This window comes from Fundulus heteroclitus, chromosome 9, assembly GCF_011125445.2.
Source record: "Fundulus heteroclitus isolate FHET01 chromosome 9, MU-UCD_Fhet_4.1, whole genome shotgun sequence".
In the NCBI taxonomy this organism is placed as follows: domain Eukaryota; kingdom Metazoa; phylum Chordata; class Actinopteri; order Cyprinodontiformes; family Fundulidae; genus Fundulus; species Fundulus heteroclitus.
The window spans coordinates 3939578-3954199 of NC_046369.1; the positions used below are offsets into that span (position 1 = coordinate 3939578).

At 40.5% G+C, this 14622-nt stretch overlaps 1 protein-coding gene across 13 annotated transcripts in view; it reads right to left on the reverse strand.

The window, feature by feature from the left end:
• lrrc7 (leucine rich repeat containing 7) overlaps positions 1 to 14622 on the reverse strand; it is a 130376-nt gene that overhangs the window by 47885 nt on the left and 67869 nt on the right. For all 13 annotated transcript variants that reach the window (XM_036140867.1, XM_021324325.2, XM_021324319.2 and 10 more), the window contains exon 2: positions 8224 to 8426. In XM_036140867.1, the coding sequence (XP_035996760.1) occupies positions 8224 to 8412 (189 nt within the window). In that variant the 5' untranslated portion in view covers positions 8413 to 8426. The remainder of the gene's footprint in view (positions 1 to 8223; positions 8427 to 14622) is intronic.

Consider the following 14622-nt stretch of genomic DNA (forward strand, 5'->3'; position numbering starts at 1 on the left):
TCTACATATCCATCTAGTGCACCACAACGCTGCATATTAAAAGGCATGCAAATAAGAGGCTTTAAATCCTGTTTCTGGCATATTCCCTGGCACTAATCATGTCTTTGCAGATGTGGAAGTTACTCATGTCATAGAAAGTGGTATTTCTACGCTATCACATATGGCTTATCTTGTTCTATATTACCAGAATTCCTAAAATAATTGCATTAGTAGTCAACTTTGTAGAGAATAAAGTTCAGTCTATTTATTGCGCAGATTTGTCCTGGGTGTGTGAAGTGTATAACAGGAACCAGACGCTTTGCTCCATGCTAATAGAACAGATTGACAATAAAATCATTTTATTAGTATTTTACTTGCTGCTACTGAATTCCAGGCAAAATGATCTGAAAAATATACCGAATGGATTCCGAACGCTTTACCAAAAATACCTTTATTTTATGGGTTTATTTACTTTGTCACATCCCACAATGCAATGCAGACCAGGCAAGAGGAAGGCGTTTAGCTCAAGCTTGCAGATGGTAGATGTGTCGGCTTGAGGTCAGATCATATTCACACCATAAGCGAACCGCTCCAGAGTTCAGTTTTAAATGGACTAAACAGCTCAGATGTGAAAGCACCCTTTGTAGTCTATTTAAGTATCTAGTTTCAACTGTTTATGGGAGGTTTCTGTGCCTAACCTATCAATTCTAGCCTTGCTGTGAAGGAGCAAACACCACCGGTATTTTAATGAGCTTATCAGTTTGTTCTCCCAGCAGCAAGCCTACATGTGAAATGTGATGGTGAGTCTCCTGAAATGGGAGGTCAGCCTACACTGTCTACGTATTTCTTGATGTAGAGATTGTGGACCGTTGATTTCAGATGGTGAGATTCTTTTAGGTATGAAACTTTATTACATTACTTGGTAATTTAATGGCGTACCGCGAACAAGCTATTTTTAGAACGTGACGTCACGAGACGTCATATCACGTGGTACGCGGTAGGGCAAGCTTGCTCTTTCCTCCGCTGTTTCGCTGTAAAAGACTGTGCTTTACCCTTGGTTTTACTCGGTAAACGACTGCTTTTTCCAAATCTAAGACCATGGTTTTTAAACATTGTTGCTATGGAACGTGCAACAGCGACTTCAGGTACACTGATCGGCCGCATATGAAGGATTTTTTCTTCAAGACTGCCAAGGAGAAATGTGTGCGCTGGGTACACCGGTGCGGTCGGCCTACACAACAGTTCAACCCGGAAAAAGTTACCAAATTCATATACATATGTAACAAGCATTTTGTTGGAGGAAAGGGCCCAACCGAAGAACATCCTGACCCAATTCCAGCGACATCAAGTAGTGAACAGGTAAGAGTTTTTTTAATACCATTTACTTTTGTCAACCGAGCAATCGAATGAAGCACCTGCTACCATGATAGCATATAGGCTATCATGGCAGCTGAGATGTACACAGTTGTTTTGTAGCTACCTATTGGCAACATATACCGATTCCTGGACGGTGATTACAAACAGAAAAAAAAAACGACCGACGACGCCATGAACGCCGAGCAGGGAAAAAAAACAAAGCTTACCGTTCGATCAACTCGGCCCGTTTTCCGGTCTTTTTAAGCCCTCGACACTCAAGCCATCGTTTGAGCTGAAGGTTGGTGTGTTCTTCGACAGTGCGACCAGTAAACCGTGCGCCTGGGACATCGTCTTGCGAAAGTTTAACGGCTATAAAGTCGGTCATATCGCTGTTTCTGTTGCGCGTGTAATGGCTGGTGGCTACGGGCGCTCTCTACCTGTTTGCCCTACCAAAGCAGCAAGGGGCGTTGCTCTTGAGGTGGTGATGTCATGTGCGCGGTACGCCATTACTTGTAGTGCTGCCGGGTCAGTGACAGTGTATTCCAATGTCTGGTTTCAACTGTAAATAAGCACACTGTGAGCATTGTGTAATCCAGAGTCAAATTCCTCATATGTGTACACATGTCTGGAAAATAAAGCCGATTCTGATTCAGAACTTTCTTTTCTTATTTGCAAAACAATTTAGCTGATTTTTAGGAAATTATATCTCCATCGTCTAATAGAAATTTTGCAAGAGGGTTTAAGATCCCTGGAAACCTAATATTTAGGAGTACTTTAAGCAACTACAAAATAGTTTTCACACCTGCAATGAAAATGGAAAGATGAGAAATTGGCATAATTTCTCTGTACTCGTGTATGTTTTGCTTAAAAATTAATTTCACAAGAACGATGTGATTGATAAAATGCAAACAGGAGTGTGTAAACCTCGACACTAAAAGGCAAAACCCAAAGTTTCAACTGGGACCTTCAAACCACCCTTCAGACCTTGATCATTTGAACGTTTGGTCAATTGTTTTTGCAATTTTCTTTCCTATCTCTCTTTAATTTCAATTTTAAGGTAAATTAAGAATTGAAAATTGATAAATCACTTAAATGAATCCCTCATTAAACTAAACAATACGTCTTTACATTAGTGCCACGAGCATAACTACATCCCATTAGTTGTGAAATGCAGGAATGGTACAGAATATACTGTAGCTATTCATGGATTCTCTGAATGTGTTTCCTTCAGAATAATATGCAATAAAGCAAAATCCATGCAACAATCAAGACATCTTAATTAAATTCTCTAGAAAACTAAAGCCGATATGCACACCTAAATACCACATCATACAAAAAAGTCCAAATCATTCACCTTACACTGTGAAAGGATGCAGTATTGATAGTTAGAGAACAAAATAACTATTCTTTAGTAATGCACCAAACAGCTGTCCAGAGACTGAAATTGATAAATGCAAAAAGAAAGAAAGAAAAAAAACTCCTACGGTTTCATGTCTGTGAATGTGTTTACAAATGCCATAATTTTAAATGCATGTTGTTGTATGTCTTTAGCAAAGGTCATACTGTATGTTTGATGCATGAATAGGGATAATCATGCAATCCATTTACTTTCATTTGAGGGCACAGTGCAAGTTTTATTCAGCTAAAAACAAAAACAAAAAATAACAAATTCACATTTTTCTAATTTTAAAGAAAATGTTTGTGACATTTGCTTCTAGAATTAAAACTAAAATCACAGACATAAGTTCATATGTATCACAGCCCCTAAAAGCTCACGCAAAATATGAACAAGCTGGTCACACCTTCAACAAGGGGGTGGGGGGGGGGGGGGGGGCATTAAAAGTCTAATAGGGTGTTTTCACTGACGTCACTGGCCAACTTCCGGTCCGCCATATTGGGTGGCACACTTCCTTATCTCTAGTTGTCTTACACGTATTATCGTATCGCGAATGGATAAGTACGCCAGCACGCTAGAGCGACCAGATAAGGACGTATATCTGAGGAAATGTTCCGTGATCGACCATATGGACCCGTATGCCCTCCACGCTGCCTTGTTAAGCCGTAATCCAGATGATTGGCCAAATGTAGAGCACGGCGACATAGTGCATTACCTGGTGTTCGGTGAAAACCCTCTGCACACTCTTGAGGAAATGAGAGCTTACAAGGATCTAGAGGCTCACAACCAGTTCACATCTGGTTATGTACATCAAGGAAATCGCCATCATACGTGGACGGGTGAGTTTTAATAAGATGGTAAAAATGTAAACAATCCGACGCAAATGTGTTGCACCGCCCGCCAGCGGCGGGCGGTGCGCGAAGGCGCTTGGCTGCAAGGCCGATCGACGCCGCTCGCGGCTTTAATTATTTAAGCAGAACAATGACCAGTGCAAAATTAAGTTGTATTTACCGTATTGGCGCCGGTAGGAGCTGCAGATCATAAAGCCAGCAAACAGTGGGAACACAGCAACTCGTTCAAAGGTAAGCTGCGTACAGACGGGTTAGCACATGCTAACCGTTAGCGCTAACAACCACTCGCGCATGTAATGTACTTTTAACTTGCTGCTATGTGTTTCAAACGTTTAGAACACACTCTCATTGACATCGGGATACTGTGGAAAGTTATGTTCGGTCTTACAGCCGCGATCCAAGCGAGCCGACGATCTCTTTATCTCTGTAACTCGTTCAAAGGTAAGCTGCGTACAGACGGGTTAGCACATGCTAACCGTTAGCGCTAACAACCACTCGCGCATGTAATGTACTTTTAACTTGCTGCTATGTGTTTCAAACGTTTAGAACACACTCTCATTGACATCGGGATACTGTGGAAAGTTATGTTCGGTCTTACAGCCGCGATCCAAGCGAGCCGACGATCTCTTTATCTCTGTAACTCGTTCAAAGGTAAGCTGCGCTCAGCCGGGCTCTGGCTCATGCTAACCGTTAGCGCTAACAACCACTCGCGCATGTAATGTACTTTTAACTTGCTGCTATGTGTTTCAAACGTTTAGAACACACTCTCATTGACATCGGGATACTGTGGAAAGTTATGTTCGGTCGACTTACAGCCGCGATCCAAGCGAGCCGACTCTTTGTTATCGCTAACAGTTGTTCTCCGTGGTTGCGCCTCCAGGCAGGAAAGCGGTGGAAAATTAATCTGTTTCTATGTTTTTCCCATGGCGATCATGTGTTGCGCTGTTACAGCCCACAATACAGCAACGGTTTACCATGGTTGAAATCAAGTTAAGGTGAAATTAATCAAATTAAAACACGGCTGAGAGAGGGAGTACAGTATGCGGTAGTAATAGGCAGTAGAGGCGGCGGAGGCAGTCAACACGACAGCCGCGGAAAGTAATAAGTCATAACGCCCAAGCCCTATTATTAATATATTCTTCTTATATGTTTTAAATACTTAACAGTTAATTACCTGTGACAAAGTGAGCACCGCAGACTCTGGCGTATTCCAGCTTAACACCGTCCAAATCGGACCTGGATATCCGTGTCAGCCATAGGTGACGGCGTTGTTCAGACAGCTGTTTTTTTTTTTTTCCACACTGATTCACTATTACGGCTGGTAGGCGATAGAAAGCGTTGATCTCCACCTCCACGGGCCGTGCAACCAACCATTAAACACGTTTTCCCCATTGTTCACTTCCAATACTGCCTAAGGCGTCATACAACGCAGGTCAACGGTGCGAAACGACTGCCACCCAATATGGCGGACGCGCTGAGTAGTCTCGTGAGCGTGACGTCAGCTGAAAACACCCTATTGAACCACCTTTACTGTGCTGAAATCATAAAATGTATTACATAATAAATATTATTCTTCATTCATAAAATCAAGACAGACAAATGTCAGTCTTGATTTTATTTGTCCAACCCTCAGCAGCATTGCCACAGTCATATCTGGCTCTTTAGCAATTGATATAACTGAATATAATAGCTCACACCAGGCCATCCTACTCATAGTAACTGACATAGTCATACATTGTCCAACTCACTTATAAAGACCCATCAATCAGTAGTTAAACACAATCTTGGCACACGTTCTCATGGCAGAGCAGCCTCTTTTTTTTTTTTATTCAGTTTAATGGACGTTTGGCCTGCCTTTCATAGAGACCTATTAGTTGGTCTCTATCCAAGCGAGCTAAATTTAGAAATCCAATTCCCCATCTTTGTCATTTAAACTAGGACAGAATACCAATACGTGTGACAGCCCGCTAGTAAACAGCCCCTTTAATGCTCCTTGAAATATAAGAAGGCAGCTTTGTCCCCGCGCCACCAACTGGGCAGGGGTTCTGAAGGTCTCAGACATGCAAGCACACCAACACAAGATTAGAGAGGTACATTCTGCGTTGGCTAATATTTCACACAGTTCATCGAGTTTAGAAACTAGACTTCATATTTAGTTGTTATTTTACCTGAAGGACCAAATTAACACCATTCTGAAGTGGAATAAAGTGTTTTTTTGTTTTGTTTTCTATAAATGAAAAACTAAACAGTTTGGTGTAGATATGTGTTCTCTCCTCTTGATTTAATACTTTTTATAATAATGTTTGCTGCAACAACACCAACAATTCTTAGGGAGATATATATTTGCCAGCTTTTAATGTCCAGAGAAGGGAATTTCTTCCCTCCTGTTTTTGTAAAATAGCTCGGTCAGAGTGGATGTAGAATGTCATTGAACATCACTTTAAAGCAAGGGTGTCCAAAGTGTGGCCCGGGGGACATTTGTGGCTCCTGTGCTGATTATGTGCGGCCCTCCAAGTGAATTTCAAGAAAAATTTGGCCAACCAACGCTGGTGGCTTTATGCAGATGGAAACTTTTTATTTTTAATTAGAGTGATTAGAGTGATTGGAATTCATATTATAAAAGAGGCTAAATACAGTTTAATACAGTTTATTAAAATTATCATATTTTGCTGGGCAGGGTTAGTATTTTTGGTTGTTATTTATTTGTATTTTTTTTTTTAGCCCCTGAGTGCTTTCGATTTAACAATTTTGGCCCAATAGCCGAAAAGTTTGGACACCGCTGCTTTAAAGACTTTGCGAAAGATCCTTAATTACATTTAGGTGGAGACTTTTGAAACACATGAATCTCTAAACAGGTTTCACAGATAAGAAGTCCAGGAGTCTCATATATATGGCTTGTGTACGTACAAAAACAAGGCCTGAAACGTGCAAACGTCACTGTCCACACAAAAGTTTTGATCTATTAAAAAAAAATGGATGGAAAAAATTGGTGGTCCTCATGGCAACTCTGACCCATGCATATGTTAATTTTGGAGAAGGGGAAATTGGCGACAGAAATGGTAAAAGGGTGAGTTGCAGCCACACTGCATGATGATTCCTCCCAGACGTTTAATTTTACTCCATATCAGACTCTAATCATTGATCGACTTTATCATATGCATTACAAACTACAGTGTTATCCATGCCTGTGCATGGATAACACATAACTACACATAAGGACCTTGAAAATATGTAAAAAAAAAAAAAAAAAAATTGGCCCATTAGCTAACTTAAATCTTAGATCAAAGTCCGCACAACATTTCTTCGGGGTTTCCCACCATGACATTCCTCTTCCAAGGTGTGAGAAAATAACTTTAATTTTTGTAAACTGTCAAATACACTCGTGCTTAATGCTGTGCTGTGGATGCGGCGCTGCTGGACAACCTTGCAAAAGGGAGAATTAGGAAGGAACATGGTTTCAGAGATGAAAGATTTCCTGATGGCTGCTAAAATACCACTTTAGACTCCTTTGAGCATAACACTCCCCCCAATGCTTGCCATAGTACCATAATAATGGAATTATGACAATGATGCGCTGAGAAGAGAGGTGTGGATGGAGGGGGCATGTTTGACGAGTTTTCCAAATATGGTTGTAGCCAATCAGAGTGAAGTCTAGGTGGAGCCGCATATTATTACCGTAGCCAACCCTTTTACTACAAAAAGTAAAACCAACACAGGTTATCCAAAAATGTAAGTAACTGTTAAAGAAATGTGAATGTAATCATTTTCTTTTTATTAAGGAATGTTCTACTGTTTTAACTTCACACAGAAAGAAACACATGTTTCTTCCAGACAAGGAATCTCTTGCTGCATATGTTAATCCTACACCTCTGTGTGTGACAACGCCATGTTGTTAAACCCCCCTTGCCTTTTCTTTTGTTTCTTACCCCCATGTTGTGAACCCCTGACTCCGCTTGCCACTTCTTTGATGTCTGATAATAAAGGCAAAGGGACAGAGGTAACGAGCGCAGATGGAGCCGAGACTGTGATGAAGACGGCCTCACATTTCTGGCCCTTTCTGCCCTCTTTTCTATGAGAAGAGTCTAAAACTTGTTTGTGTTGGTTTTCTTTCCAGAATAAAAGGGTTATTAAACTTAACTCTATCAGTTAACCCCCTACTAAAAGGTGACATTATTTTTTTAAATGAAATTCTTTGGAGAATGCAGCAATGTCAATTACATGGAATAGTATATAAAGCGATGTCATGGTCCCCTTAATATATTTAACATGAAGTAAGAAGCCCAAATTGTTGAGGAACTAAAGTAAATGTTAATTTTGCTTTGGAAATTTTGAACTTGATCAACTCTGCTGTCAAACCCACAAATTTTGGTCTTTAAATGAAATATGCTGTTTTAAATTCCTGTCTTTCCTCTAACACGCCATAAAAAAAGCAATTTTAGGACTAAAATGTGGAATAAAACTGGAAAGTCTAAATCAAGTCTGTCTCAGCTATATCATGTCAAGATTAAAGCTGCTGAACGGAACAGCTTTTCGCTCTCAGTTGTAGTAGCATGACTTCCAATTGGGCTCAAAACAAGAAAAAATGTCTTTAAATTGACAATAAAAAGCTGGAGTGGAAATGGGTGAAATGGGTGAAGCTACCTTGGGTAGTTCTTCAATCTGGTTGGCATCCAGGTAGAGCTCCTCTAAAGTCCTCTCGAAGCTGAAGATCTCCTTGGGGACCTGCTGAAGGCTGCAGTGAGAGTAATCCAGCACTGAGATTACTTCCTCTTCACCACGGAAACAGCGGCACGGCACCAGCCGGCCAATCAGCTTCCGCTTAGTGGTCATTTCCAGACACTGCACTGAAAAAGATAAAGAGAAGAGACGGAAGATATTTAACATTTCTGATTCCTTTCACAGGATTTTGGTTTTACTGATCTCATCACTTTCCCTTTATGGAGCATTTTTTCTTTGACACCAAAACTTTGGACACCCCTGTGGTAGACAGCAACACAGCTTGCCACAGGGGTGTCCAAAGTGTGGCCCAGGGGCCATTTGTGGGCCGTGGAATGATTTCATGCGGCCCCTCCAACCCTATTTTAAGAAACAAATCTAACTAACCAGCATAGGTTGTCCAAAAATTTAAGTAAGCATTTTTGAAAAACAATGACCTATAACCTGTTTACATGGCTGAGAATAGCCTATGACAAATAACCCCAAAATTTCATAAATTAAGTATTATTACTGTCTTTTAATAGGTGTGAGGTTATTTGTTATATTTCGGATCTGTCATGAATTAAAAATGCAGTTTCTACAAAGATCTGACCACCTTGTCCCTTAAACCAGAATATTCCATATTTGATTTACTGCTGACCATGTAAAGGTAAGAAAATCATAATGATCTAAGCGTTTGCCTTTGTGTTTAAAAACTTTAACATATGTGGCCCATAAGTACTTTCAGCTTCATAATTTTGGCCCACGTGGCACAAGGTTCGGACACCATTGGTCTAGCATGAAAACACGACTTGTGTAGCAGGCTTTAAAATTCACGAGTGCTATTTTCACCCAAAAATATTTTACAAAAAAAAAAAAAGTGTCACAGCAACCATGTGCGCTGAAATAACTGATTCAGACGGGTCTGGGGCTTTTGATGAGTAATAGAATAAACAAACTTTGACACATACTCTGAAATGGCTGTGCTCTCTTAACTGTTTCAGTCAGTGCAAACTGTCTCCCATCAGATACACATGCTTATCAAGGAATATCTGTGAGATGGGGACTCTGGCTCTGCTACATAATAACCTAAGATTTACTCCCGGGAGTCCCAGTGTTGTAAACGAATAACAGCAGAGAATAAATTCTTGTACAGGGGAATGGTAAAGCCTATTTTCCAGCAGAAATGTTGTATTTCCAACAGTATTTCTGGCATAGTTTTAACTCCACCTCTACCTGCAGAAAGATGCCAGTTATGCAGATATACGTGTTAACCATCATGCAGGCAAATAGAGTACAAAAACATGATTGTGTCTCTTAACCTTAAAATCTTGTAGATGCGACATTAAAGACCCAAAGCGTCATGATTTTTTTTTTTTCACTTAACAACACAGAGGACAAACAACATCCATGCTCACATGTTCACTAAGGGCAATTAAGAATAACAACTTAATCTAACAGTCATATTAATCCCACACATGTACGGGGAGAACGTGAAAATCTGAGGCAGAAAGGTCCCAAGCCAAGATTCAATCCCATGCATAGGGTGTGAAATTAGTGTGCTTTCACTTTAATGCTTTAAATTTAGAAATGAATCACCTAAAAGAGCATAAATGACATATTTTATAATCATTATAAATAAGTGACTTGTCTGAGCCTCTATAGGTGGCAAGTTTGGATGTACATTTTGTTCTTCTTTTGAGTATCTCTAAATTAGGTTTTTTGCCTAAAGGTGCAATACAAAGCACACTAAGGTCAGCGCACACTGATAATGCTTAACATTATGACCACTTGACCTTAGAGTGTTTTTAGCCGTCTTTTGTGGCCAAAACAGCCCAGAGTGGGATGGACTCAACTAGATCCCGGATGGTGTGCTGTTGGATCAGCAGCCGATCCTTTAAGTACTCTAAGTTGTGAGGTGGGCCTTCCTGGAATCAGAATTGCTCGTCCAGCATGTCCAACGGACGCTCAAATGGACCAAGATCCGGTAAATTTGAAGGACAAGTAGAGACCTAAAACATAGATCTGTTCTCCTCCAACCACTTTCTTAAACATTATGGTATTGTGGCAGGGTACATCATTGTGCTGAAAGAGGCTACAGCCATAAGGGAGTACCGCTTCCAGAAAAGAGCAGGGTCTGTGCAGTGCCTAGTTATGGAGAATGTGTCAAAGTAAAATCCACACGACCAAAAGGTTCCCAGCAGAACATTGACAAAACCATGAGCTGCCTTGGTCATTCTGCTTTCCTCCCATAGAGCATCCAGGTGTCCTGTGCTCCTCAGGTAAGCCGTGCACACTCAACATTCACCAGATGTAGCACACAATGTATCCAAACCAGGCCACATGAACCCTTTACTCCAGCAACTCGTTCTAATGGAAACTCAGCATGGTGCATCTTAGGTCTGCAGCCATTAACTCAGACATGTTTTTGTGTTCTGACATCTTTCTGTCAGAACAGGGCATACAGTCTTCAGCCAGTTTAGCCACAGTAGCTTTTCTGTGCCATCAAACCACACTTGTCTCGGTGAGCCTTGTAACCACTATTCCTTGCTTTTACTAAATTTGAGAAATACTGACCACTGCAGATCAGGAAGAGCCCATGAGACATGCAGCTTCGGTGATGTCCTGACCCAGTTAGCTAGCCGTCACAGTGTGGCCCTTGTCAAACTTGCTCAAATCTTTACGCTTTTCCATTTTCCCTGCACCTAACACATCGACTTTGAGGACAAAATGTTGGCTTGCTGCCTCATGCAGCCCAGCGAGTAACAAGTGTCACGATAAAGAGGTAATCAATGTTACTCACTTCCCCTGTCAGTGGCCGGAATATAGTTTCTGATTGATGGAAGCTCATGTGTTAGGACGAGCGTCCCAAAACGCATTGTTTAAAAGAAAGAAAATCTCCTCATGTGTCTGGTTCAGTGCATTGTAAGAGCACTTTTTGTAAACATTATTTTCAGTATTAGGGTCAGAATTTGTCTCATTATGCCATCCAAAACAAACAAATTGTGATGTTAACCTATTTTTTCCATGTACCCATGATTGTACATCTGGGTACATAGCATTTGTGCAATGTGTACACCTCCTTTTATGTTGAAAATGACTTCTATGATAGCAACTTTTAGGATTTTTGGTGCAATAAAAGTGTAAAATATACATCAGGTGGTTATTTATTTTTACTTTAGGTAATCAGCTATTATGCCATATAAGGCAGTTCCTGTATTTGTATTCCATACAAATTTAAAAAGCTGGCTACTAATTAACTATCAACTTTATTGACCTCAACAAACAGTTTTTATGACCTCAGCATATGTTCCCAATCATTATTGCACAGAGCACCATAACAATTACACCATCTCCTCTTCAGATCAAAGTCTCCAACAACAAGAGCACAGCAGTTTTAAGGCGTAAGAATCCCCATGACATTAAACCCATTTATTGGGCTCCTGCAAAAGTGTATTAATGTTCACTTTATGGGCAAAATCAAATATGTTCTTGGTCTGAATTCATCTGTAACCAATTCAATATTTTTGTAATAGCAAAATATTTTTAAGTCATGTAAAAATCCAAAGCATCAGCCATAATTTAAGGCTAAATGTACCCGATTAAATCAAATTTAAGGCAATTTGAGGCCACTTTATTGTCATTATCCATGTGGCAACAAGATGTAAAGTGACAGCACGGCACAGAAAAAGGATGCACAAAACTATATAGGAATGCTCAAAACTGTTAGGAGTTTTACACATATTTTACGTTATGGAAGCTGTAAACATCAGATATAGAGATGGGTTTTTTCTATCTTTTGTTACTTTTCCAACTTAAGCAAGATGTGGTGGAAACATTGTTTAATGTAGTTTGCACGGTTTGAGATTGCACAATCAGTCCAGTTTCTGAAACTGGGCATGCATGAGGTGGACGACACTCCACAAATGAGTCTAAGTTTTAAAAGTAGCAATTTAAAAATGTCACATAAATATTGCTTTTACATCTGTCGCAATTTCAGACAGTGCCACCTCTACAATGCCGTTCTTTTCTCTTCATAAAATTTAACATTTCCTAAACACTGAAATCAGTCTTGCTTAAAAAAGCAGCAGCAACTTTAGAGAAGACAGACAGACAGATAGACAGATAGATAGATAGATAGATAGATAGATAGATAGATAGATAGATAGATAGATAGATAGATAGATAGATAGATAGATAGATAGATAGATAGATAGATAGATAGATAGATAGATAGATAGATAGATAGATAGATAGATAGATAGATAGATAGATAGATAGATAGATAGATAGATAGATAGATAGATAGATAGATAGATAGATAGATAGATAGATTGATTGACCTGGTGGAGAAAAGACCACCAGGTCAACACAGAAAATTATAGTTTCTTAAAATGCCCTGATAAATTCAGAAAAAAATTGAAATTTTCAAAGTAAAAATAATTTCTGTTATATGTTGACCAAATGCAGCAATACTCAACAAACTCATATTGATGAGCAACTTAACCCTGATGGTTGGCTGTGTCCTGCACCAACCCACCGAAAGCCAGCAGTTATCCAGCTCAAAGCAGGCTGACGCTCCTCGACTCCTCGACAGACACGCACCCTCAGTCTTTTCATACAACAAGCCATATAATTAGACTAGAGATATAATTAAAATAGGTCTTTTGTAATTTCACAACAACATCCCTCTGTTCCACAACTCTGTTTGAAAAGCTGCTGGCTGAATGGCAGAAGTAGGCTAAGCATGCATATTAAAAAACCTCGAGTGGGGGATTCATCATGAAGCTGTATCATTTCACGCCCAGATGTTAACTACACTCCATCTACTGACAACTGAAACTGTTTCAATGCCAGCTCTATTGAACAGAACAATGGTGAAATTCTGTCCGACTGCTCCCTCAATTTCCTTTCAGATTGTCGGCCATGATGGCAAAAGCTGAAGGGTTCATGGAGGGGAGGTTAAGAGGACAAAAGAAGAGAAGGGTATGAAGATGAGCAGGTGTAGGGGGCACACATAGGGCCGCTCTGAGCCGCAGAGATGAGACCTGCAGCTTTATCAGGCCGTAAGCACACTCACACACATGTCCGACGCTGTGTGAGACCAGATGGATTCAGTACACAGAGCGAACTGAGCAATGTAAGTACGCCGTGTTATCTGCAGTTGATCTAAAAGGTGCTCATCAATAAGAACTATTTATATAAAAAAAAAAGGTTGGATGAATGGGTGAACGGGTCTGGGTAAGATGCAGAGAACATTATGCTGCTGACGACGTTGTTCCGCATGATCGGTTTGGTGTTGGGTCTGTGTTCGTCTGGGGAGGAGACATATCCATGGAGCAACACAAAGACCTGTACAGGATAATCAACAGCACCCTAACCACCATCACGTATATCGAGATGAAATCCTTAGACCCATTGGTAGATCTTTCGCTGCTCTATTGGGTCCTGGGTTGCTCCGGGATAATGTCTTGTGTCCTAAATCCAATGCAACACCTCTGGGACATCATGTTTAGGTCCATTCAATACCACCAGGTTGGATCACAGAGTGCCCAGGAGCTCAGTGAGATCCTGGTCAGGATCTGGTAGGAGATACCCCAAGACACCTCCTATCCCCTCATAAGGAGCATGCCCAGATGTTATAAGACAAGCACATAAGCATGTGGGGCCATATAAACTAATGAATGGTGACAAACATTTCAGCAAACTGGACTAGCCAACCACGTCAGTGTTTCAGCTTCACCTTCTCAGTGATTTTGGATTAAAGTTGGTAATCCTGTTCAGAAACACTTTTTGTTATACTGGGTGAAATGGTCCTTCCATCCTGAAAGTAGTCAATACATTATGTATCCCATAACACCAGTGTGCGTGCATGTTCCTTGCTAGGTTCTGCACGCCGGCTACGCCTGCACACTTCTAGCGTTTATGTATCTCGTTAGCTCTGGTGTTAGCCGTTCATTGTAGCTCCGCTGCTCTCACCATATGCTTGGCTGAGAGTGGCAAGAAGCAAACTGTCTGACAAGTTTAGGAGAAGAAGAGGAAGGCCTTGGAAGAAGAAATAAATAAAAACCAGAACGTATTCGGGAGATTTTTTTTTTCATGCGATCCTCCTGAGGAGCAGAACAGCAGGCAAGATGGTCTTGTGCATCTGCAGTTATTCAAAAAGGTGTTTCTTACCTACATTTCCGGAAAAATCGCCTACTCTACCTTTAAGTCGTCTGTGGCATGATGATTTTCCTTTTTTTCAACTGTTTTGGATTCCTTTTTTTAACACATTACCCATTCCATATCAGTATTATTATTTTATTCGTGCAGTGTATTTCGAATCCTGCAGCTGAGTGCCTG